Source organism: Epinephelus lanceolatus, chromosome 20 (genome assembly GCF_041903045.1).
Source record: "Epinephelus lanceolatus isolate andai-2023 chromosome 20, ASM4190304v1, whole genome shotgun sequence".
Taxonomy (NCBI): Eukaryota; Metazoa; Chordata; class Actinopteri; order Perciformes; family Serranidae; genus Epinephelus; species Epinephelus lanceolatus.
In genome coordinates this window covers 13882114-13908520 of record NC_135753.1, presented here as the reverse complement: position 1 = coordinate 13908520, position 26407 = coordinate 13882114, and the positions used below count along the sequence as shown (strand labels likewise).

Here is a 26407-nt window from a genome sequence, read left to right as displayed (position 1 = left end):
TGTATAACTGGAAGTTATGGGTTCTTGAGGCAAATGAGGAGAGGCATCTCTGTGCAAAGTTTCATGTCTCTACGACACACGGGGCATGAGATATGCCCATTTAAAGTTTGCGATTTCAATCGGTTGCTATAGCGCCCCCTTTGGCCAATTGATGTAATAATGCTTCATTCGCATCCTCCCATGACCCTCTACCACTGTGCCAAATTTCACATGGATTGACCAAGTCAGTGAGGAGAAAAAAACTCCTACAAAATAGGATCTAGGCTCTACAGGGTGATTTTTTTCCTTGGCAACTATCATGTTTTTCCCGAATGATGAGGCATTCTATTATCCCAAAAGGCCTGAAAAATAGTGCATATAGCTGCTCTAAATAGAAAAATCTTCCTGAGTGAGCATGCCCCCACAGCCCAGTGTGTATGTATCACATGCCTCATATCAACTACTAGTGAAACAATGCATATAACAAGGAACTGAGAGTCTTACTGTTTATATCTACTTCATTAAGGGGAAGCTGCAGCTTCTCTTTATCAATTTTCACAGTGAAAGTGTGTGTAGCTTTGATGCAAACTACACTGATACAACATATTTCTAGATAACTTACCTTCAGAATAAAGCAGAAGTCAGTCGGGGCTTTGTATTTGCTCTTAAAGTCTTTGCCATAGTAGACATTTACATTGTCAAACTGGACAAAACAGACGAGGTCACGGGATGACTGAAAAAGAAATAAAGGATTATATTACAAGTTGATCTGTAGTGTCTTCTTTTCCTGTTTCTCTGCCTGTTAAATTAATAATCAACACTATAAGTACAATAGTAGGCACATACTGTCCTGTGTGAATGGTATTTTCATGAGTAAGAGCTCCCAAGAGATCTAAGATATAAAGTAAGTAAATATATGGTAGGTATCCAGCAGGGAGTACAAGCTGTAGTTATATTCAGCGGTGCATGAAAAAGGAACGTGGTTGATAAAGCAGAAAGGCTACACACTAGGCTTATAGTCCAAGTAAAAATGAAAAAAATCAACCATATATTTCTTCAGGTCTCAGCTGACATTGCAAAAACATCTCTGTATCTGCTGCGACTTTGATCTTTCACCATTTGTTTGAGCTCAGCTGAATGTATCCCTGGATTAAAGTATTAGTCTGGTCTCTTCCACAAAACAATGTCCCCTTTTGATCCCTGACCTTGGTTTTCCCTTTTGGCACGTAATAAATTCCTGAGGCCCTCAGCTGAAAGAGTCGCGGTTTCCAGGACTTCTTGCCATCCTCTTTGAGGTGCATCACCCCCTCGAGATCAGGCACGATAATGGAAGTCCCGCAGAAGTTCTCCTGCAGGGGTGAAGAGGGGATGAAAGGGGTCGGTGTGAGGAGCTCCCACTGGGACAACTGTCACTTTAAAGAACATATTTCATTGTGGTTTGTGTACATGTGTTTGAGTTTATTTACCTGTATTAATAACTCCTTGTCTTTGTCTTTTATCTCTTTGAGAGCTCTCTTATCCTTCTTCCATAGATAAAAGTTCTGTGGGGATAAAACAAAGTGCATCAATGAATTTCATTACTTTTCCTCTGCACCACCAGCAGGTTCACATTTATGGTTTTGAAGTGAAACGTTTTGACATATATGAGACGGATTGCAATGAACTGTATGATATTAATTGCCCAGTAATGTGGTTTATGACAAAATACCTGCAAAACTAATGACATTCCCAACAGCCTCAGCTGTACATTGTGTTTAGTGCTCTCTACAAAGGTGAGCTTGCTAACAAAGATAGATAGGCTAGTGAATATGGTAAATACTATATTTGCTTAAAGGGACAGTTCACCCCAAGATCAAAAATACATATTTTTCCACTTACTTGTAGTGCTATTTATTAGTCTAAATTGTTTGGGTGTGAGTTGCAGATATCAGCTATAGAGATGTCTGCCTTCTCTCCAATATAATGGAACAGGATGGCACTCAGCTTGTGGTGCTCAAAGCACTGAAATAATATACATGAAAAACTCCACAGCAATGTCTCTTTCCAGATATCATGACCTGGTTACTCAAAATAATCAACAGACCTTGTTTTGAGCAGTTTCATGTAGGAACTATTTTCTTTCTTCTGAACTACACCCACCAACTGTATTACCGCGCAGAAGGAAGTGTGCATCTCCTCATGGACAAGAGGCTGGTGCTTGTTTCAGGGCGAGATGTAAACATTAATGCCATCCTCCTCGGCTGAGCTGCAATGTTTACTAGCTCAGCGGTGCTAGGTGAGCTAGCAGTAGGTGCACACTTTGTTCTGAGCAGTGATATGATTGGTAGGTGTAGTCCGGTTGAAAGAAAATAGTTCCTACACGAAACTGCTCACAACAAGGTCTGCGGATTATCTTGAGTAACCAGGTCATGATTTCTAGAAAGAGACATTGCTGTTGAGTTTTTTAAAATATATTTTTTTGGCGCTTTAAGCACCACGAGCCAAGTGCCATCTACTTCAATTGCATTCAAGAGAAGACAGACATCTCTACGGCCGATATCTCCATCACACTGCAACTCACACCAAAAATACTGAGAATGATAAATAGCACTACAGGTAAGAGGAAATATATATATTTTTGATTTTGGGGTGAACTGTCCCTTTAACATCAGGATGTTGTTTGAATATGTTAGCATGCTCAGTTTAGCATTTAGCTCAAAGCACTGTTGTGCCTCATGGGTACAGTCACAGAGCTGCTAGCATGGCTGTTAACACTTAGTCTTATATATCTAATGTCTCTTTCCTTAAACATGGATGGTTATCAGTATTTCTGTGAAATTATTTGATCTAAATGAAGCCCAGTCAAGGATAAAACAATAAATCCTTAATTTTTTAACCCTTATTTTTGTTCTAGAACAATGTCAAGTTTAAACATATGAAATATCAGAACAAAAATAATCTTTATCAGTTTTTAAAAAAACAATTGAACTCTACTCTTTGTCCCTGTGTGACTGGACTGGTGTGATTTCATATCACAGTCTGGGCCTATATATAAGTGGGTTCTCACTGTGGTTAGATAAAGCCCAAAGGGGAACTCTGTTTAGGGAGCAGAAGTTGAAAGTGTATATTGATAGAGACATACTGTATAAAACAGGTCGGCCTTTGAGACATGATGGAGTACTTTAAAAATAAGAATATCTCGCCGGTTTTCCAACCAGACTATTTGTCTCTGCCGACAGACCAAATCCATTAAACACTCTGAGATTATAAAGGGTCCCACTATATCAACAAACATGCCAAAATCTCACTGTCTTTTGCCTAAAGCTGTTTTGTCTGACATATTACAGTGAGGACATAAATGTAAGAGGTCATCCTACATGGAGGAAAGATGACTCATAACTCAGACAACAACTCAGCAGTGAAAATAGCCAGATGGCGCTGGGCTGAAACAATGTGGAGAGAGATTTGCACAAACCAAGGCCAGGAATAATGAACTTGTCAGTGTTGGACTTTTGAGAGATCACATGCACATCACCTCTGATCACTTAGTGTGTGTTTATGTAAAGACGCACACAATGAGAGGACCAACCTGTGGGTTTTTGAAAACCTCGTATTTTTCCTTCCGCTCCTGAAAGAGGACTTTGTTCTCGCTGTCTCTCGTCCACGCTAAGAGAGGCTCAACAAGGTTCTCGTGGTCTTCAAACGTCCGTTCTGTCAAAAAAACAAAACAAATTTAGATGTCAGCAAACTAATAGTAGTATTCAGATTATCTAATTAAAGCCATTATATGTGTTTTTATGTGATCATAGCACCTTTTAAATTACTCTGATGGTATTAGTTTTGTTTTTTCCACATGCTTATTTTAGGTTTCCACTGGGGGATGCCAAACTCTTACATTTTCTCATTGTTTTTTTTTAATTATTATTTTTTGGGAGTATCTGTACTATTTGAGTTTTTTTAGATTTCTGTTAACTTTGACTTTTACTTGATTACGATTCTTTAATCCAATGTATACTTTTACTCTTATGCATATCCCCCAAGCATCTTTGTTGCTTGGTTACTACAAAATAAAATCAGAAGGTTTGGCAAATCACTTAAGGGCAAGTGCAAACAAAGTGCTCTCAAAGTTGAATTACGATTTCCAGTCAAGCCCAGGCTGCATGCCAAATTAGGTACTACATGTTAATGACTACATGAGAAGAATTTCAGTCAACAATGACACCAACTTCATGGTGGAGGCAGAAACTGGCGTCCCACAGCAAAGAGGGTGAGTAATGATTCAAGCAGTAATATCTGTGGCAAGCTGCTGCATGGTGACTGCTCTACTGTGGTGTGTCAGTCCTGGATAATCAAAGTTGTGTGCAATGAAGTTCCATTTTTAAGGTGGTGTACATGTTAAGAAGAAATAAATGTCATAATTCTCAAAAGTCTGACTGCTTGCCTTTGTTACCAGCATTTAGTTGTACTTCTACTTTCAATAGAGGAAGAAAGAAGAAGAAGAAATACTTTATTAATCCCAGGAGGGAAATTCCATTTTTTTTCCACATTTTCAGTAACATGAAAAAACAGGGCCTATACATGCATTAAATGGAGGGATGTCATAGTGAGGTGACTGCCTTGGACAGGTGCCCTGAGCAGTTGGGGGAGCCTATCCCAGCTGACACTGGGCGAGAGGCAGGGTACAGGCAATTTAGAGTCACCAATTAACCAGCATGTCTTTGGACTGTGGGAGGAAGCCGGAGCACGCAGGGAAAACCCATTTTTACAGTACTGTTAAAAATAAAATTACAAAGTACTTCACATGGTTGAAACTAGAACAAAAAGCAGGACTGCAATGACAGAAAATCAGACAATTATAATACCACATATGAAACTGGAAATAACAAACCCAAAAGTAATATAGAATATAAATGGTAATATCATTAAAGGGGACCTACAGTATTATGCACATTTTCAGATTCACACTTGTTTTTCAGTTTCTACTAGAAAATATTCCATGTCTTCATGTTTAAAAAAAGAAACCTTTATTTTTCTCATGCTGTCTGTGCTGGAACACCTGAATTCACCCTCCGTCTGAAACGCTCTGTCTTAGCGCCTGTTTTTTTAAGCCCCCCTCCTGAAAAAGCCCAGTCTGCTCTGATTGGTCAGGCCTTTCACATCTAACCCTGTATTCACGTGGTGTTGGATTAATCAGGAAAATCAGTTTCCAACCTCGACATGTCACATGAAGACCTTTTTAAGTTGGAACAACTCGGAAAGTTGGGGAAATTGTGGGTACAAAATTGTCGTCATATATGCATAAACATGGCAGACGATGAGTCTGAGTCAGTAAATGATTGCTGGTAATAAACTTTTTATTAATTAACATATGGCATGTCAATTTTTTGCTCACATGTAATTTGTAATATGGTTTTAGGTTGTAACTGCTAGTTGCTGTCCACTCAGAGGGACCAGCATTAGTCAGGTAAAGCAATATTGTAGTAGTTTAAGGGGATGTACTGCTGCAGCAACAAGTCTGGGACAAAATCACTTTGTAATAAAAAGCTTCAAACTGTTATCACCGTGTTGTTTAAATGCTCTGAGCAATAAAATATAATACATCTGATTTGAAGCATCTCTGTTGTTTACACATAACGATTTAAAACTCGAGAACATCAAAGTCAGAGGAACAATTTACCAACTCAGGAACTAGCACCAAGAGGAGAATATAACTGCAGCATATGTTCTTGGTGTCTCTGCACTGTCATCACAGCGAGAAAAATCACCAGTAAAAGCTTCTAAACCAAAATCTTCGTAACTGCACATGTTCTAACAGGAACATAATCCGAAATCTGGCCGAAATTAACAACATCGGCAACCAGGATTACATGTTCCCCTGAGATTAGCATGTAGCTACATGTAGCAGTGTAATGTAAACACTTGCAGTAATGTGCCTGGAGCAGATCACCATGTGAAGGAATCCATCAAGAGCTGACACCAGCTTGTAGCTAAAGTGGAAAAAAAATGTAAGAAACAAAGTATTCAGAATGGCCCAAAGTCTTAAATTTTTACTCACAGGGATTACTTTTACGTACATTTACCTCAATATTTTAATCTATGGCCTTGTTTAATATGGACATCCGACACTGTTACATTAAGTATGACAGAAGGTAGGGAAAAGCAAAAGAGGTCCCCTTTTAAAAGATAAAATGTTGGAAATAAAATGATGTGCTCACATTAATAAAAAGCTTTTTTTAAGATAAGTTTTTAAAGTAATTTAAAAGATGTAACTGCCTCAGATCATCTGCCAGGGAGTTCCACATCTGAGAGGCCCTGACTGCAAAAGCCCACAATCCGACATGTGGGTCTCTTGCCCAGAGGGGACATTGCGATTAAATTTTTTTTTCTCCTCCTCATAACTATCTGAATCCTTTAGTCTGTTATATTTTTGTCATACATAAAAAGCTAGTGACAAGGAGAAGGGGCCTTTCATGTGTGTGTCTTGGTATGTGTCCATGGGAGGGAGTAAAAGTCCCGCATTTGAAGTTTTTTTTTGGAGTAAAAGTTCAGAGTTGATGGAAACAAACTGCTCTTAAGTACCAACAGAAAAGAGACCCTTTTCATTAACAGTATATTAAATTGTTTATATGTTAATGTGTGAGATGCATTTTAATATTGAAGCTGATGCTTGTGTTGCTGTATCCCAGTACTATATATAGCTCTGGGTGGATGTGATGCATCATTTACTTTAATAAATATACTTGCTTTCTTCCCACCTCTGCAATAAATACAGCCATAAAAACATTTTCTCAGCACATTTAAACACTAATGCAGAGACTCTGAAGACATTTTTAATCTTCCAAAGCCAGTTCTCTCTCACACACTGACTCTACAGTGCTTTATTATTCAAACCAGAATCTGCAACAGTCTTTAATCTCACATAATATTCTCCATGCCCCCTCTGTTTCAGCTTTGTGCCATAAAACATGTCAAAACAAATGCTTTACCATATGTACAGTAGTTCACTCTGTCACGAAATCTTTAAATCAGCTGAGCTGGATTCAAAGTCCATTTCACAGCTGTACAATTGTCTATTTCAAATGGGGTGAATTAAGGGAGGGCTCAATAAAATACAAGCCTCCCCATTTTGCTGGAAGGACTTTAAATGGCACTAAACCTCGAAAACTCATTAAGGGCACTTTCCTCCCCCTCCCCCTCCTCCTCCTCCTTCTCCTGCCGTCTGCCCACCCACACACTCAGTGCCATAGATCTCCACAATGCACTGGGCATTCGACTGTAGTTCAGCCATGCTCCCCAATTACAGGTTAGCGGCCGAGGCAGAGGTAGGCATTAAATAAATTGCTGTCAGGGTTCCAGTCTACAGTTTGACTATCACAATCATTAAATGGATGGTGTGACTTTGCTGCCTAGAGTGAGATACTCGGGGTAAAATCCCCTTTGAACTGCATTAAGCACATGTTTTAGTAGTGTGCATGGTGAGCACATGGGTGAGTTTAAAAGAGATCTGTTTGAAGATGGTGCTGCTGTTGAGCTCTGCGGGTGTTAATTGGTTGTGACTCGCTTCGATTTTTTTGCTAGTAAAAATTAAAGGTCGGCAAAAATGTATATTAGTTAGAACGTGGCACACTCTGGGGGGTTTACAGGCATTTGAAAATAAACTAAGTCAAACTGTTTCCATTGTCGAGCTGTCACACTGCGTGGTTAGTCAGAGATGACACAAGACCCTGTCCTCCCCCGTGCTCATGAGTCAAATGACCTCAACAAGCTCTGAATGGATGATGTGCTCTAAATAAATCAGTGTGTGAAACAACTAGTTTAAACATAGGCTATCATTTGGTTAAAAATAAACTGTGGTGACCAAAGGAAACACACATTTCCTTATTTGTTATATGTTGACAGTCTATTACATCTTTTTTGTAAAAGCAAAGAAAAAAAAAACAACTAAAATATCCAGAAAGTTAAAGTTCCTCTTCTAATGTGATTTACGTATCTACAGTATTATTTGCACTTTTTGTCGTGAGGTTAACATTAGAGGGTACCTATCAGGTGTCTAAGAGTCCAGTGTGCTATGCAGTTTCACAAACTCAGCCCTATCCATAGAAAAAAATCTGCTTTAAGTTTGTTTTTTGTTAGTTGCTGGACAAAGTTGTTGGCATATTTTAGCAATGCTACAATTTTCAGTTACTGAAAGTTTTCAGTTTTCAGTTACTGAAAATTGTAGCCTAAAATGTAACGAGTCTATCCCAGCTGACATTGGGTGAGAGGCAGGGTACACCCTGGACAGGTTGCCAGACTATCACAGGGCTGACACATAGAGACAGACAACCATTCGCGCTCAAATTCACACCTATGGACAATTTAGAGTCACCAACTAACCCTGCATTGGACTGTGGGAGGAAGCTGGAGTACCCGGAGAAAACCCATGCTGACACGAGGAGGAGGAGGGGGGCTCCCCCACCCTCGGGTTATGTCAGTTATGCCTGAATGTTTGCCAAACATCACTCACACAGTTAGGAACACAGCCTCTGATTGGTTACAGACTCAGCCCTAAGCAACATAGACGTGGGGACAACTAAAAACAAAAGAAAGGATAAATAATCACAGAGGACATTCAGGGTCAGATTTATCATCATGGATGAATTTTACAAAGAATCCAAAATGACGCCACAATTCAAGGCTGGATTACATAGCATCCAATGTTTCGTCCAGCTTTTCTCATCAATCCTGTTCAAAATTTGGTGGTGAGACAGACTTGTGCATGCAGCTCAGCTGGAAATACTAATACAGTGATACAGTTTGCATTTTACTTTCAACACATTGATGCAACTCACAGGAACTCATAGGAAATTCCACTCTTACTGTCATTCTTAAAGTACCCGTATTAATAAAATGGGCTATTGTTTTTTGTTTTGTTTTTTTTAATGGTGGGGTATTGCAATATCTTTTGAGTATCTATGCAAAACTACCAGATCCCCAAGTAAGCAGCTCAACCTTGCTTCCAATTGTTTCTAGTGGTCACTTGCAGTATTGCAGCAAAAAAATTCTGCTGCCCAAAAAGCATTTTCACCATAGATCACGGTTATGAAAGAGAAAACTGTAAAATTGTTGACAGAACACCTCAAATTGCAAACAAGGTCAATTAAAACTCTTTCTATTATAAATGTTTGATTCATGGAGGTTTTATATTTGTAAAACTTTCCTTGAGCTGAGAGAAGTGGCTTAAAAATCTGTGACATCATCACAATGCAAAGTCTACAAGCCAAGTGGGAACTCGAGGGCGGGACCAACAGGAGAAACACTACTGCGCATATTCAGTGGGCTGCACACCCAGAACCCAGAAGCCCCAAACAAGCATTTCCATTGGACTCAACAGGCGCCACTACTTGTAAATATTATCGGTGTATCCATAACCTGATGTGTCTTATTTATTTGTTGTTGTCCAAAAACAATCAAAACACATGATTCAGACATATCGTTGCATTGGGTCATGTGTTCCTTCATTATGATGAACACTGTAGTTTATTGTGAATAAGTCCCCCAAACACTGTCCTGGTGCTGCGTATACTAACCTGCCAAATGTGTATTAATCCACTGCTGAAAATAGTCCCCAACAAATGCACTATTTATCACTGTTTGAGTAATGTTTGCTACAAACTACAGTGTCTAGCTGTTCCAGAGAAGAATTACTTTAGCTTCTTTCTCAATAAAACTACATATTTATGATAATTAAAATTAAGGATGAAGTCTTTAGCGGGATAAACAGAGTTTCGGGCAGAGAGCCACAGACAGGGTCAGGAAGTCTTGCAAAATGCACTTCTAATGGACTAAGTATGGACTAATAAATCCAGGCTTATCCTTTAATTTAGTGTTTCACAGTTTAAGTAGCTGCATATAAAATTACTTGAATATAATTTTCAAGCAAAATAATACTGACGTCAAATTTATTGCTCACAGAGGTTAACGACTTTACCACCAGTATCTTATTAAAACAGTTTCAGCATGGTGTAAAATGACTCCCTGTTCACAATGTTTAGGGCTGATACTTTAAAAGTATGAATCATGTCTGTAACAATCTCATGAAGATGTTAGAAAACAGAGAAAACAGATGGTAATGAGAGGCCCGAAAATCTGATGGCGGCAAGGCCCAGCAGCTGAAGTAAATATAGCACAGACAGCTCAGACGGAGGATTGAGATCATAAGGCTTCTATTTCCGTATGACAGAGAGGATGACTGACAGTGTCCGATACAGCAAATTAAACCCACCTGTCTACACTGTATGTGTCTGTGTGAGAGAGGATAGAGAGAGTATGGGAAAGAGAGATGGATAGGAGTAAGATCAATGTTTCATTGTGAGTTCACTGCAGTACGGCTGCCATCGTGCCAATAAAAACACACTCCATCATCTGGACCTGGATGAAATATCCCACCCTGCACATTGTGTGTGTGTGTTTAGTTGACAATTCATATAAAAACACACTGAGGGCTCATGGTGTTAAAGTCTATCTCTATTATCACTGCTGTGTTTTTCTGTTTCTGTTGATATATTTGCTGCCCAGCTTGCACCCATTGCTGCAGTCTCTCTGCACTAAATCTACCAGAAATCACTTGTCAACAAAGAACTCGCACCAGAAGTTCTTTTCTCTTTCTTTGTGTTTTGTGTTAAAATAAAATTTTGGTGGTTGCATATTCAAGTAACCAAGTTCTTTTGATTTATTCCAAACTGCCACTGAAAATGTGCGCCAAAGGATTTTTAATTTTCCCCTGAAGATACTTAACCTGTCACAAGCTGTTAAAAACTGCAAATCTTTCATAAAATGACCACATTTTGAACGCCACGATGGTGCTATATCCACTAGTGGCAACACATTAAAAACAATGGTGAATGGTGATGGATTAATCATTGGTCTTAAAGGAATATTTCACCCACAAAATTACTATTTGGGTATCAATTAGTCATGCCGTGAATTCTTGAAGAAATCCTTGTCTTTCTCATATGCTTCCAGGGAAAACAGTAAACATACTGATTTACTGATTGATTGGGGACCACATTTAACACAGCAAAACATGGTCCCCAATCAATCAGTATATCAGTATGATTGCCTTTTTCCATGGGGGCACGCAAGAAAAACAAATGTTCCACCACAAATTCAAGGAAACACAGCATGTAATGATCATTCTGTGGCTGAAGTATTCCTTTAAACTCTCCTCATCCCAAGTGTATGCATGAGACACACTGCCCATGTTACAGCTTTATCAAATACTTTTAAATCTGTATCTTTGCTGATGACACGCAACTTTATGTGGCTTTATCTTCTGATGACACAAGACCTATTGATGCTAGTTTAGATATCATTGCTTGAATGTCACAAAACCCTTTTACAGCTTTTACAACCAGGATAAAAGTTAAAGGACAACATTCAGAGCACATCAATGACTCAGAGTCTGAGCCAGGGTTGTCTGCACAAGGCTCTCAACATGGAGGTGGCTGAGCTGGTGGCTAACAGCCAACGGTGCTAACAGCGCTACAATGGCAACAATGCTGACAGAGCTAACAGTGTTAACATGGGGGGGATCTGGAGGCAGGCCGTTACACCTTATTTCCACTTTCACACAAACTGTGCTCTGACTGTCATGTATTGCACCTTTAAATTCTCTATTTACCCCACCAAAAGGCAACAAACCTCAGTGTCATCTTTAACCATGGCTCATAAGATGTATGTCACCAAATCAGTGTTATATTATCTAAAAAAAAAAAAACATTTATCACTGAGTAATACAGAGATACTAATGCATGCTTTTATATCCATGAGGCTAGACTATTGTGAAGCTCCTTTTTCCGGTCTACCCAAAGAAAGTCATAAATCAGCTACAGTTTTCTGCCCATCTGTAGACCATGACCAGAAAGAGGAAACACATTACATCCATTTGTGAAGTATTTGACTTATTTATGTTGCACCATTTATGCCTCAGGCCAGTAAAAAAGCAACTGAAAATGTTTATACCTTAAAATGTAAACTTACAACCTTGCTCTTTAGCCTAGGTTTTTAAAAAGAATGCTATGAGATGTTTATCTCATTTATGTTATTAATTCCACAGTATTCTTGTTGTAAATGTGTGTATTGTCAGATAAATGTGGTGCAGTGAAAAGTACAATGTTTCCCTCCAAAATGTCTCTGGAGCATCAACCAAATAGTACAGTACATTAGATGCTATATTGGAGCAACTCACCAAGTTGCAGTTCAGGGTTGGTCTCACACAGGCTCCAGTCCACATTACAGTCACAGTGAGTCTTCTCAAACAGGTTGTCCAACACCTCCCTCACATTCTGCCTCTCGTCCACCATCAGAGTCTTGGAGCTGCCGTCATTCATCATCACCTTCACCACCAACTGTTAGAAAAAAATGTGATGTTAGCATCATTAGCACATGTGGTTGGAGCATGCTAACCTGCTAACATCAGTCATAGTCTGGTCATAACAGCAGGCATACTTTCCTTATCTACACTGTTTATTAAAAACAACTGCATTCCTTTAATAATATCTTCCTTTCAAAATCATTTATTGGTTATATGCAACTTCAATCAACCAAATGTTTGTTGTGTGATCTTCCTTCTAAGTCACCTGTTTGTCAGGGGTTTAAACTGCCAAACACAGGAAGTGAGAGCTTCCAATGGCCTTTATAGTAGAGGGGACTCAGACTGTACCATGTTCAGTAAGAACAGAGGGGGGTTTCATTGTTTCAGGAAATAGTCCTGTTTAACTACCCTAAATAACTTATATTGTGGGATATATTGTGTTCTAATATGTATTCTAGTAGATCTTTACTTATTGTACGTACAATGTCCACCATGCCATTAAAGCCCTTTGAAATGAATTGACTTAAACCCTGCCCTCTAAAGGCAGTGTGTTTGTGTTCAACTCACCACCATTTTTGTTCAAATACACACTTTGCTACATTTTGTCAGGGGTAAACACAGCCCTGTTGGAAACTTCTTGCCAAGCCAAAATTCTCTTTGGTTGACTTATTGAGCTCCTTATGTTCTTTTGAAAACTCTTAGATGTTTATTTGTGTGTAATTTATTTTTCGTAGATACAGCTTATTCACAGCCTCACCAACAACAGTCTGAGCTGCTTTTTTCCCCCCACATTATCTAAACTAAAAATAAAGCATACAACAAGGGCACATTCAATCTGAAAACAGAGTGCACCGTTTTGCTAGTTTCCAGGTTGATCAACGTGCGAAATGTTCAGTGGGCTTTTAGATATGTTTTCTCTCATTTAGTGGGTGTGTCAGAGGTATTACCAAATCAGCAGCAACATGTATACAAATCAAATTGTGGTAGATCTGAACTTACTGTATGTTCAATTTTTGTTTTATTTCACATTTGCTTTAGCAATATAACATGTTTCCTATGCCAATAAAGCTCCTTTGACTTGAACTGAATGTAACTGAATTAAACCCTGCTGTATTAAAAGTGTGTGCTTGCTTGTATTAAATGTGTGTGCTTGCATAACACAACAGGTTGTTCAAGGCGCTATCATCTTCATTTCAGTGTTTTGCTATGTTTTGTCAGGGTTAAATGCAGCCCTGCTGGAAACTTGTTGCTACCTGCACTATGGCCATGGGCCTTTCTCTTTTGTTAGGCTCGCTCAAGATGCTCTTGCTCTGACGTCAAACAAAAGTGGACAAAGATACTATCGTGAGAGCGAGGTGGCAGCAGGTTTTTGAGCCAGGTGCTGCAGTTGCTCTCCACAGACTGAAAGACCCAAGGAATGATGGGAAACGCCTGGTTCTCACCTGATCTAACAGCTGACTGGTTTAGATGTTGACTCAACAATATGACATTTTAGATAAACTTTTCATTTTTGTTGAATTTCAGAGATTTAAATGATGTTTGTCTGATTTTAAGTTTATTCTGCTAACAGAAAACATGTTGTGTGACTGATAGTGAAGTTTATTAGTCAAAGAGACTAAATACACTGATCATGACACATCAGAGTCTACTGTATATTAACATTGGGCCGTTTTCATTATTAACTGTAGGTATTTAGCATTGAGGATTCTCAAAATAACATCTGTACAGATGTTAAGCCTTGACTATATCTGACTGATCTTTACTGAAAGCTGCTGTCTTCTATTTACTCTGAAATACAAGACAACATTTTCCTCTGAAAACATTAACATAATGCTCAAACACAGTTTATTTAGCCTATGTATTTGAGGTGACAGATCTGCTCTGCATCAGCAAACTGATATGATGCTGATGTACATGAGAATTTATGCAAAATCGATGTTGAACCATGAACATAAATTGCCTGTAAAGCATTTTAATAGGCTACTTTTTCATAATTAAAAACGATTGGAGACTGTGAACAAACTGATATATGAGTCTGAAAACATTTGAACAGATAGACATCAGATCTGACAGGATGTGAGTGACTTCCTGGACAGACTGATGGCTGCTGGAAACTGTCGGGAAACTGTCCGACTTGACCGCAACTTTTTGTCACCGCCTCCTGCTGCAGCCGCCTGATATCGTCCACTTTTCAGGCGAGGCGCAGGTCATCTTGAACGAGCCCGTTAACTTATGGTGCTCCTTATCTTATTTTGACAACTCACATGTTTTCTTTTTGTTATGTTTTATTTAATTTAATAGATTATTTTTTACAACCTGAACTGCTTTGTGGTATTATATAAACCACAACTGAAACATACACTATGAAGATGACTCTGGCCTCTGTGCATTCTCCCTCTTTATAAGCTGCACACCTGTTTTCCAGTCTACACACAGAGTTAACCTTTCTGTCACCTGGTTGTAGCTTCATATTTAATGGATGGATATCAATCTTTTCATCTAACTCTCAAGAATGTTACAAAAGGTATTTATTTCCCAAAATGTCAGCCATTAATTGAAGTGTTCTTGATTGCAACAGGAGGTTTTCTGTTTCATCTGCATGACAGATTGAAATGCTAAAACATGTTGTGGACAGCAGCAGGTGTCCAAAGCGTGACATCAGATCAAGCCTTGCAGCACATGCGGCTTGTTTATTATCCAGTTTGATTACAGGCTATGTTCAGTAAATGGTTGTTTCTCTCTCCTAATGTTAGTTTTAGCAGAAGAGTTGGAGCATCAGCACTCTCGTCTCTCCATTCTGCTCAACTTCTTTAGCTTTTTTAGTAATTTCCTCCCCTATTGTATTTCTCTTTTTTGCAGTCTTAGCACCTCCTTTTCCCCCCAAGTTGGCTGAGATTAATTTTTCTCTGACGTGGAGCAGTGCTTTCCTCACAGGCTCATATGGTTTCACACTTCCTCTCATCTGAAACAAATCCAGCTTGGGGAAGCTGAGGGGTTTCACAGAGCTAAGGTCAGCCGGTCGCTTGCCTTGTGTCAAAAAAATGTGGGTTTCAGAGATGTTATCAGACGAGGATATAGAGTGTTAGATCGCATGTTCCTCTGTCGCGACCTTCCCCGGAAAACAATATGGGTTTGACATGTGAATCAAGTGTCACTGTATATCAAATTATTTCTGCTCTTACAGTTCTTCCTCATGCAAGACAGGTATCTTTAAAAGTACATGATGCGTGTTGAAGGCATGCTCAGTGGGTTTATTTGAAACTTGAGGGCCTCTACCCACAGACGACTCTGCAGAAACCACAGAGAGTGCACCTTGCTTTCCTGTGTCTAACAACCCTGGGACAGATGTTCCTGTGAGAGTAGCCAGTGGTCTGTATTTTCTCAGCATCAACACACACACACACAGATGGCAATTTGGAAGAGCTGTTTTTCGCTGGTTCCCTTTAGATTTTTTCTGAGATTTAATAATTACTATCTGAGATGGAAAACAGACCATTGATGCAGCTACGCAGTGTAGAGCCTGGCAGTCATTCATCATCAGTCACATCACCTATGATAAAACTATGGCATGCAACTGGCACGAAACTAGATCGGTTCTGTGTCAAATTGCACATCCTGATGTGAAGCTTTGCATGCAAGACCACATGTCCGTGCATTTGTTGACTGCTTTGAAGATGAGAAAGTGTCCACATAAAACCCAAAGAGGGAAAACTGTCCTGCAGGACGCTGGCTGGATGAAAGTAGCCATCCATCACTGGGATTGATGGCTCTTCCAAAGGAAAAGAAAGAGCTGTACGTACTATCTTTGAACATTACGACGTCCATGTAGTTGTAATTCACAGTGTCTTAAAGGTTTACTGTTGCCAGTGGATGTAGTATCAGAGGAGCACACGTCAGTGTTTGGTCGTCTTACCTTTTTCACTTTAGCTTCCTTGAGCTTCTCAAGAGCCAGTTTGATTTTGTCTGCTTTCATCTGCGCCTCGATTTCCTCCTAAAAAGGACAAATAATAATATAATGTTATAGTGCAGAATAGATGCTGATCAGTTATTAATTATAGTGGAATATATATTTATGCTCTAGTGCCAACGTGTGAAAGCCACACCTGGATAAACTGGAAAAAGTTTGAAAAGTCAGTACCAGGTATCTTTGATGTCAATAAACTGCACACAGCACAATCAGCTGTTGGATGAGTAACCAGCAGCTGGTTAGCATCGCTTAGCTTAGCATAAAGACTCAACAGAGGGAAACAGCTAGCCTGGCTAGTTCCCTATGTAATACACTATATTTTATTTATTAAAAGCATGCAAAAGCCAAACTTTCTAGAGTCTTGTCATCACTGTGAAATTGCCACGCAACCCAAAGAGACTCCGGGAAGTCACTCCTCCGGCCTCCAGACCAAGAATAGCCTAACTGCCTGTAGAACCACAAACTGTCATCATTGTCATGTAACACTCTGTATTTTGTGAGGATTAAGCAAACAAGATAAAACATTTATCAGCAGCCCAGGCACCAGGATAAAATGATGCATTATACACTTATGCAAACCACTGATTACATTTGTATGTTTTATACTTACAGTGTAGTTACATATATATGTGCTGTGTTCTCATTGGGAGAAAGAGGGGATGGTGGATGGGTGAGACAGCTGCCAGGCAGCTGACAGCAGTAGACATTCAGGACATGTCCAGCCATATTTGTAGCTACCAAACTGGATATGTTGAACTTAAACATGATGCTGTCCTAACCCGAGTCATTTTTGTTTGCGTTGTCAGACATAAAACTGAAAATTAAAACCTAAAGTAACAAAGTTTTGACATGTCTGCTACATGATAGTACAAATGTAACATATCTGTGGTTTACAGAAACGTACGATACCAACATTTATTGTGGCGACTGGGCTGTTATTAGTGAGTTTTAGAGGTGCTGGTAGGCAGATTTGTACCTTGAACAGAGCTATGGGAGCTGATTCACCCTGTTTCCAGTGTTTACGGTAAGCTAAGCTAACTGGCTGTAGCTTTATATTCACTGTATATATCACATAATACTGTTTACTTAAATGGCTGGTCCAGTGAATCTGCTTTTCTCATATAAACATATGTGTATGCACTCTCTGCTTGATTAGATCAGTAAATTTATCAGATCATGCGGCCGGCTTCCTGCATTTTTTTTGTTCTGCAATGGTGTACCAAAAATTAAAAAAAAAACCTCTTGTCATATGAGGCTACATTGTACAAAACCAACAATAAATACAATGTTCATTTTTGTTGCTATCATAAGTAATGATGAATATTTTGGTTGAAAATATCATTATTGCTGCCCTCCATGGGCCCCTAGGTGGCTGGGCCCCAGAGAACTTTCCCCTTTTCCCTCCTTAAAGGGATAGTGCACCCAAAAATGAAAATTCAGCCATTATCTACTCACCCATATGCCGATGGAGGCTCAGGTGAAGTTTTAGAGTTCTCACAACACTTGCGGAGAAAAACGTCATTTGAACTCTGTTTTTAGCCTCATTGTAGCCTGTAGCTCTAACTGCCTCTCTGTGCACCGGGTTCACGTGTGCACGCTTGCGCAACAACTTTTTATGTCGGGGCTTCAGGACACTCGGATCACTACGGACGAGCAGTATGGAGATATTTTGTGGTTTCAATTATGTGTTTTTGGACGTTTGAATCTGGGGCGCCATAAGCCTCCATTAGGTGGAGTTGTGTTGCTACCCCCTCTCCCCTTGGATCTCCGCAAGGGATGTGAGGACTCTAAAACTTCACCTGAGCCTCCATCTGCATATAGGTGAGTAGATAATGGCTGAATTTTCATTTTTGGGTGCACTATCTCTTTAATGGGCAACCGTGCTATATACGTGCCAGTGGAATAAATATTCTCATCATACTCAAGTCAAAAAAAGCTAATAAGTGCATTTCCAAAAATTAACTATTGCTTAAAAAGGGTGCCTCAGGTAAAAAAGAAGAAAAAGTCTAACTCTGTTAAGTTCATCTCTGTGGCTGTAGCATTTTTACGCTGTTCAGGAGGTGCAGTGTTTAATTTTAATTTCATAACTTCCCATGTGTGGAGCATGCATTTAAGAGTTTCATTTGAGACATAAGATCTAATCTACTAAATCTCAATTAGCAGGGATAGGATACCCTTTACCTCGGCTTATAACTCTGGTGTGTTTTTACATAAAAATCCTGCCTACGGTGCAGTTTTAATGATCTTGCACACCTCCACCTAACAATGACACATTCTCTGCCGCAGCACAGCTGGTGTTTTTACCTCAGAAGGATGAGGTAACAAGCCCTGCTAAAGCAATAAGCTCCCGTCTGGAACGCCCCCCCACCACTGCCACATCTTACCTCCCCTTCTTCAACCTTTGGTATTGATCCTGTTACTCTTTCCTGCCTCATGGCTGCATGTGTTTGATCTGTTCCAGACAGACTCTCGGCTGTTTCGCCTCACGAGTCTCTGTAAGTGTAACAGATGCCTCGGTCCAGGAACTATTTCGCCATGATCTCACCGGCCAACTGTTATAAGAGCAATACCACTCTTCCCAGTTCCACAAAGACAAAAAAGAAATCACGAGAAATTTATATGCTGGGAACTGGTGATGTTTTTGTTGTAATACTGTCTTGTCACGCATGGCTCAGGAAGTGCTTTCACATGGTAAACCAAGACACAGCACCAATAAAACAGAGATTACAACATTAGTGCCTCTCTCTGCTTCATGTGCCGGCTCTTGCGTATAACATTTTAAGAGCCCAACAGTGCAAAGACCTTTTCTTTTCTTCTTCACTATCTGTTACCAAATATTTTTGGCATTTCCCGTGAAACTGTACCAACTAAAATTAACTTTCTATTACTCCTACAAGCCTTAGTTAAAACCCTCACTTCTTAAATTTTGGACTTTTTCCGATTACAAGAGAGGTTAAAAGGTTATCGCAGAGATGCTACTTTGATCTTAGAAACTGTACACCTACTAACTCACCATAGTTGGCTTTGCACCCTGAGGAGGCGGAGGTGGGAAAGGGGAGGTGGCAGATGAGGCTGGGGTGCTAACATTGCTGCTGGTGCTACTCGCTGGTGATGCTGGGGAAGCGAGAGAGGGCGTAGGGCGGGAGCTTGGGTCCTTAGGTGGTGGCGGCAGATCTGGCAGGGGCGGTGATGGCACCTTCAGACCTTGTATCTCTGCTGCAAGTTTCTCTTCCGTCGCATTAAGGTCTGCCACCAAATCAGCCATGAGCGCATCCAAATCGGTGTCTTCCAGTTCATGGAGGGACTCTGGTGTTGGAGGAAAATCAATTTATTTATTTATTTAGAACTGACTATGGTACAGTATATTAAAGACAATTGCTAGAAATATTCCAAAACTGTTAACAGTGTGTGTGTTTCAAGTGTTTCCTCTCTTTCGAAATATTTGACCCCTGAAAAAAAACGTTTCATGTAGTCATGTAGAGGATGCATCTGTTCCTTTTTTAAAATGACAAATGTTTTTCCCTAAACCCTAAGAACTTTCATATTTTACAAGTTCCTCTCTTTGTGTTATAATAACAACTAAATGGAGGAATTTCTTTCTTTTTTATTTCTCAATCATCTTCCTTTGTTTTCCATGAGGTATAAGGGCTAGTGGTGCTGTAGGGAAGGCTGGGCTAAAGCATTAGTAAATGATTAATTTACTGTTATTTAGCTACATCTTGTAAAGGTTGCAACAGTCCAAACCAAAATATCTCAATAATGGATGGATTGTCATGAAATTCTGCACAGACATTTGTTGTCTTCAGAAGATGAATTCAACAGACTTTGGTGATCCCCTGACTTTTCCTCAAGCAGCACCTTAAGGTTAATATTAGTGATTCAGAGTGTCCAGCGATTTGGCACAGGCATTTCTTTTTCCCCTCTGGATGAATCATAGTAACTGGTGATCCCATAAAGGGTAACTAAGGTATTCTTTCAACCTGGAACCTATTTTCCAATCTTTTGTGTCCAAGTGACTAATGAAGACAACATTTTTTTTTTAAACTTAGTCGAGTATTGAGAAAGAGTGCTGCAGCCGGCAGTAACAAGCAGGCTCCCATTTAACCGCTTGTGAATACAACTTGCAACTACTTGCAATGAGCCGGTCTGCAACAGCTGACGGACTTGCCACAGCAAGCGAACATGCAGTCTGTGACAGTTTGTAACTTACTTGGCTGGCTGACTTTGCTACAAGCTGGTTAGCTGTTGAAATAGGTGACGTGCCTTACATTCTAAAAGCAGCCGACTAGAAAGCTGAGTTGCAGGCATAGACTGTAAAAGTAAAAAAGGCAACACTATTAGTCAACTTGAGTCAAGCTGAGATAGGCCAGCTCACACTGCTGCATCTTTACTCCATAATGTTTATTAATGGTTGGGTGGAGAAAGATTAAAAAGGCTCTTACAGAGAGAATCTTTTTGGATATATACATTGAAAGCGACCCAATATCCAGGTTTAAATGGAGAACTGAACTTTTCTCCCTTTTTGTAAAGTGTTTGGGCTCCCTGTATTATAAGGCATATTGTTTTCTTTGTTTTTGGTATTATATATTTTTTGAGGGTTGTCTTCCCTCAGTGCACTTTCAAATTTCAGAGTACTTTTTCTTTATTCCTTTTTTTTTCCAACTAAATAAATCATTTGCATTCTAAGGTCATTTAGTAAAGGTTCGAAGATGTTTTTGAGAACATAGTCATAGTCTTGAGAAATAATTGTTAGATCTTCTATCTTAAAAATCTTACTTATATAAATTAAAACAATGAATTATTTACTTTATTTTTTTTCTTTTTGCTCTTCTGCCTGGCAGTGTTTTTATGCCTTATACACTTTGAAGATATTACTTTAAAATTGAAACACTTAAAAAATAGAACTTTAGAGATGTTTCCATCTTTGAGAATCTTTGGTATTTTGTATTATTGTTGTTATTTTTGTTATTATTGTATATTTCTCTCCTGCTTGTGATGTTTTGATGGTATAATGTGTGTTCTCTCTGTTGCTCCTAATTGATCTGTTTGCTCACCCCAATCAGGTGAAGAGATTCCACCTGGCCACGCTGATCATGTGACTGTTTACTAGTGTTAAGAGGTTGTCTGAAGGAGAGTCTCTTTATTTGTCTTGATGAAGGCCCACACGGCCAAAACATGTCGACATTTTTAATCAGAACAAAGCCATGACTTAATAAAGGCTTCTTATTTTTCTACTCCCTGAGTGCCTCGGTTTTTTAAATTTTCTTCCTATCACTTTTTTGATCCCCACACTGAAGAGCACCAGAAGTACACTTTTTCTACACCCAGCAGCACTCCATGCACCTCATGTTGTACTGTTTATTAATGGTTTTTGTCTCACTGAGACTCTTAGGTCTTAACATGGCCTATAGCTAGTTCCACTAAGCAGTCCAGTATGTTCCAGTTCAGTTCGGTACGAATTATTTCTGTTTCCACTGTGAAAAGTTGTGTATGTTTCCAATGGAACCATCCTTACCATCCCCATTTTGATCACCCCTCTGTTGGGGTACCTAGCACACAGATCTGGTACTAAAAGGTGGAGCTGTGAACACTGCAGTCTGTTGATTGATCAATAGAGGACAGTCACTCTGCTCAGGGCTGAGCTGTGGCTGGTTTTGAAGCTTATATAACCACTGCTCACACCATGGAGAGTCTTACATACATAAGTAAACCATAACTACAAAATGAAAAGATGCTTTGCTGCCTCTCACAGCAGCTGTGGTCTGAGAAAAAAACCCCAACGTAATTCACAAGGCAGACTGCCAGCAACTTTCAAGGTGGAACATTTACTTGTTATATTACTCAATGCATGAGTTGACCGGATTATGGGAATGGCATATATTCTAATCCTTGCTTAGAGAAGAAAAAAAAATAGAGTGGTGGAGTGTTCATCCTGTGGGCTCCAGCAACACTAAACCCCAGCGCTTGCCTGAGAAGGATTAAATGCACAAACCCACTATTTTTAAATATCTCATAGAGAGAGACTCTCACAGCAGCCTGTTCTATTTTGTTCTGAAAGTAATGGCGTGCAGCCTCATTCTGTGGACGATAAACGAGGTGCAGACTTCCATCTGTGTCACCGGTAATGAGGAAATACAGTGAGTGCTGGACAGAGCAGTGAGTGACAACAACCCCACCCAGCAAAGGTGCTATATGTGTTTGGTAGAAACAGGGCTTAGATGTGACTGCATCATTGAAAGGATCCTTTTAGAGACAGACCTTTTGTTAAGTATTTTGTTTAACCAGCAATAGCCCGCAAATCTCTTTGCCAAACCCACCAGACTCCTCTGAAATAATCAGTAATTTTATCATTGTAAGACAGACTACATTCAAAGTTGACAGAATCAGAGCAAAACTCACAAGAACTGCCTCGGTTCGTCTCTGCACTGTCCCAAAAATCACCAACACTCTTTTGATTGAAGTTAACCCTTAACCCAGTTACATGTGAAAATATGCTACCTCTTTACATGTTAAAACTACTGTATCTAGTATCCTTATTAGCGTCAGCAGTACTTTGTGTTTAGTGCTAATTAGCAAATATTGTTGATGGTAAGCATGGTAAACCTGTTAAAACATTAGTATGTTAGCTTTGTTATTGTGAGCATATTATGCTATATTAGCATTCAGCTAAGTACTGCTGAGAGCTACGAGCTTGTTTGTTGTTTTTAAATGTTTGAAAATGGTTACATTTTGTGATTAATTGGCCCTCAGTTAGATGTAGGAGGGTTTGTCTCTGCAAAGTAACTTGTGGGTAAAAGCTGATAAAGACTATCTGACAGGAGTGAAGTACTTAATGACATACAGGGGAAAAGCAGAGTAATAATAACAGATGTTGCCACCTTGCTTCAACATTAACCTGCTTGTTTTACAGCCCATAAGAGCCAGAGGCAAACACTGAGTAATTAGTGTTTGCCTCTGGCTCTTATGGGCCAGAGGCAAACACTGAGTAATTAGTACGTACATTGACCTCAGTCTTCATCTGAAATCACCTCTTTAACAGTAGCCAGATATTCTGCTGAGCAACTGAGTGCTGTTTTTCTACTTCTTTACGTCACTGCTAGTAATCTGGGTCATCTCCTGGATAACTGATGAAGCATGATATATATCCTGCCCTTGCACAACTGCCACATTGTCATCATGAAAAAGCTCAACAGCCAGCTCTTTGTTGCATTTCCACACATGCAATAGACAAAATGTTAAGTCACCATTGAGGTCAGTGAAGCCGATGGAGAAGTTGACTTCCTTGTTGGTGCTGGGGAGAGGCTCAGGAGGCTCAGGAGGTACTGTTTCCTGGCCGAGACTCTGCAGGGAAGAATGAACAAGGCAGTGTGTTTAAAAGAGCATGAATATAATATCTGTACAGCCATTAGAACCCCAGAGGCTCCAAGAGTTAATCCACAACACATTCTGAAGCATGAACTGTCCCCACACATCATGTAAGAAAGTATAATGTTTACATGTGTAATGTTACATCTGTTTTTAGGTATTACAACTAACAGGGCTTCTGTGTGTTGTATTAAGCCCCCCCCCCCCCAGCAAAATGGAAGCGACTTAGAATGAGCGGTGGGTTGGAAAACAACATCAAAGTGGTCAGCAGGGTTTTTCACTAAGAAAAAAATGTGTAATCTCTAGCCGCTGTGTGCCATTTGACCCCTTCCAAAAGAGTGTGTAATTTATGGTTGTTAGATGACCACAAAGAGTGTTTCCCCCCACTGTGTCTGTTGTGCTTGACAGTGTAGAGTGTCTCGGTGATCGATGGTGGGTTTTAGTGAGTTTGTCGTCTGTCTCTAGAGAAGAAATGTAAGGTATTTAAGGTATACTGTTAGAGAATCAACCGTGGGCAGTCTGGAGAAAATGTGTCACTGCGTTCAGTATGTGGTTCATGAAAGGTGCATATAATATCTTTCATTAAAAAATGATGCTTTACTGCAAAAATAAAGAAGATCTGATGTTGTGAGACAGAAATATAGGTACTTATATATGGTAAATAGCATTGTTAATTGTTAATAATGTATATATAATTCAATCCTTAGCAATATAACTTTTATATTATTTTCTTAAAGATCCAGTGTGTAGGATTTACGGCAGCAAGGCAATGCTTTTTATATCAAGAGGGATTACGCAGAAGCATTCAATTATTACATCAAGGCCATAGACATGTATCCAAAGAATGCAAGTTACTATGGAAACCGGGCAGCAACGCTAATGATGTTATGTCGATACAGAGAGGCTTTCTTTAGTGTATAATCACCTGAAAATAAGAATCATCGTGTTTTCATTTTGTTACGTTTGGTTAGAATTAGCCATTTATATCTACATAGGGAGCAGTGCCTCGTCTACAGAGGTTGTCATGTTGCACCGCCATGTTTCTACAGTAGCCCAGATTGGACAACCAAACTCTGGCTCTAGACAGGGCCATTCGCGTTTTCACGTCAGCCACCATAATTAGTAGCCCCTCGGCGACGAGCAGTGTTGGAAATAATACACTAATTTGTAACATGAAACTGCTTTAATTTGTGCTTAATCCGGTTTAAATCACCTAGTCTGTTTGTTTAGGAGGAGACCTCTGTAGATAACTCAGCTCCCAGTAAAAAAAACAAACAAAAAAAAAACCTCCTGACCAATGAGTACCGAAGGAAATCTAACTGGGAGAAGTTTCAGCTGGTTGCAATCTGTATTCCTCACTGCTAGATGCAACTAAATCCCCTTAAATCTTACATTGTGGACCTTTAAGACAAGTATTTTTTGTTGTATATTGTAAGTATTTCAGCTACAGGGCACAATACAACTTAATAACAATAAGTTGTAATAATAAACCATGAGTGATAAATAATGAATAAGGTAACAAAGAAATAAATAGAAGGGAAGAGCCTGAAGATGTGGAGTGAAGTGTTGAAAGCCAACTGCCCAAAACTCACCTGAGTGAGGAGGTCCATCTCCCCCAGCAGGTCACTGAACATGGCGTCAATGTCATCCATCTGTTTAACGAAACAACAGAAGTTTCAAACACACACACTCAAAAAAAATAGTCAAAGATCAGTGTGTAAACATTTTACCATGAGACAAAACTGGTGCTAGTGCACTGTTCGCATGCACCAATGACCTGTGCTGATTGTTGCTTCAAGAAAACAAAGAGTTTCCATTGATTAGATATGGCTGTCATGACGAATGACAGTGAAGGAATGTATGGAATGAAGAGGTGAATCCATCTGCATGGTTAGACTACTGTTAAACACACGTGTATGTTACACACCCAGTGGTGAGACGCAGCACTGCTACTTTACTTTGAAATGTGCGCAGTTGTATTAAGTGCCCTGAGGCCACACTATCTTGCAAAACATCTCCAACCCAGACTGAAGGAAGAAAAGTATGTATGCATAACTTCCAGGCACTCATCTTTCACCAGAACGTGTTGCATCTTGTCGCACATGTTGAACTAGAGAGTGCAGTTTCATTTTATTTTTGTATGTTATGTCAGATTCAGAGGTAAAATAATAGAGAATGATATGATTCGGACATATATTTATAAATGGCGTCTTCAAAACCCTCCTGCTTTTGAATGCTACACTGAATGAGTCACACAAGTTCCAGTTTATTTTAAACCATAGATCCTCAAACTCACCACTGCAATGAGACCATTATGTGTCAAAATCATGCACTCGCGACACGTTACATGATTACAAAGGACAAAGTTGTTTTCAGTCATTATGTGTAACAACACCAATTCATTTGAAATACTGTACGATACTGTGGCAGTATAAGGTGTGCGTGCTTGTATACTGAGCTTTGCTATACATTGTTGATCAAGTGTCAAGACTCATACAATCAACTGCCATTGATTTAGAATAAATGTTGGCATTGTACATTTCTGCAAACCACAGATATGGATCATCTGTACCTTATTATGTTAGAAATATGTTGAAACTTTACGATTCTTCACGATCAAACAACGCTGTGGTTAATGCATTGATGTTTAGGCACAAAAACCACTTGGTTAGAGTTAAGAAAGGATCTTGTTTTGGCTTAAAATACCTGGGTTTTGGGGCACAATCCAACCCAATTACCAGAAAAAATGTTGGCATAGTAAA

The 26407-nt window shown here is 39.5% G+C and overlaps 1 protein-coding gene across 2 annotated transcripts in view; it reads right to left on the bottom strand.

Annotated features, from left to right (window-relative positions):
* apbb1ip (amyloid beta (A4) precursor protein-binding, family B, member 1 interacting protein) overlaps positions 1–26407 on the bottom strand; it is a 42914-nt gene that overhangs the window by 7098 nt on the left and 9409 nt on the right. For both annotated transcript variants that reach the window (XM_033638684.2, XM_078162696.1), the window contains 9 exons: positions 25238–25297; positions 23525–23621; positions 19294–19586; positions 16227–16304; positions 12188–12347; positions 3548–3669; positions 1446–1520; positions 1185–1328; positions 602–712 (listed from right to left, as the gene is read on the bottom strand). In XM_033638684.2, coding sequence (XP_033494575.1) covers positions 602–712; positions 1185–1328; positions 1446–1520; positions 3548–3669; positions 12188–12347; positions 16227–16304; positions 19294–19586; positions 23525–23621; positions 25238–25297 — 1140 coding nt within the window. The remainder of the gene's footprint in view (positions 1–601; positions 713–1184; positions 1329–1445; positions 1521–3547; positions 3670–12187; positions 12348–16226; positions 16305–19293; positions 19587–23524; positions 23622–25237; positions 25298–26407) is intronic.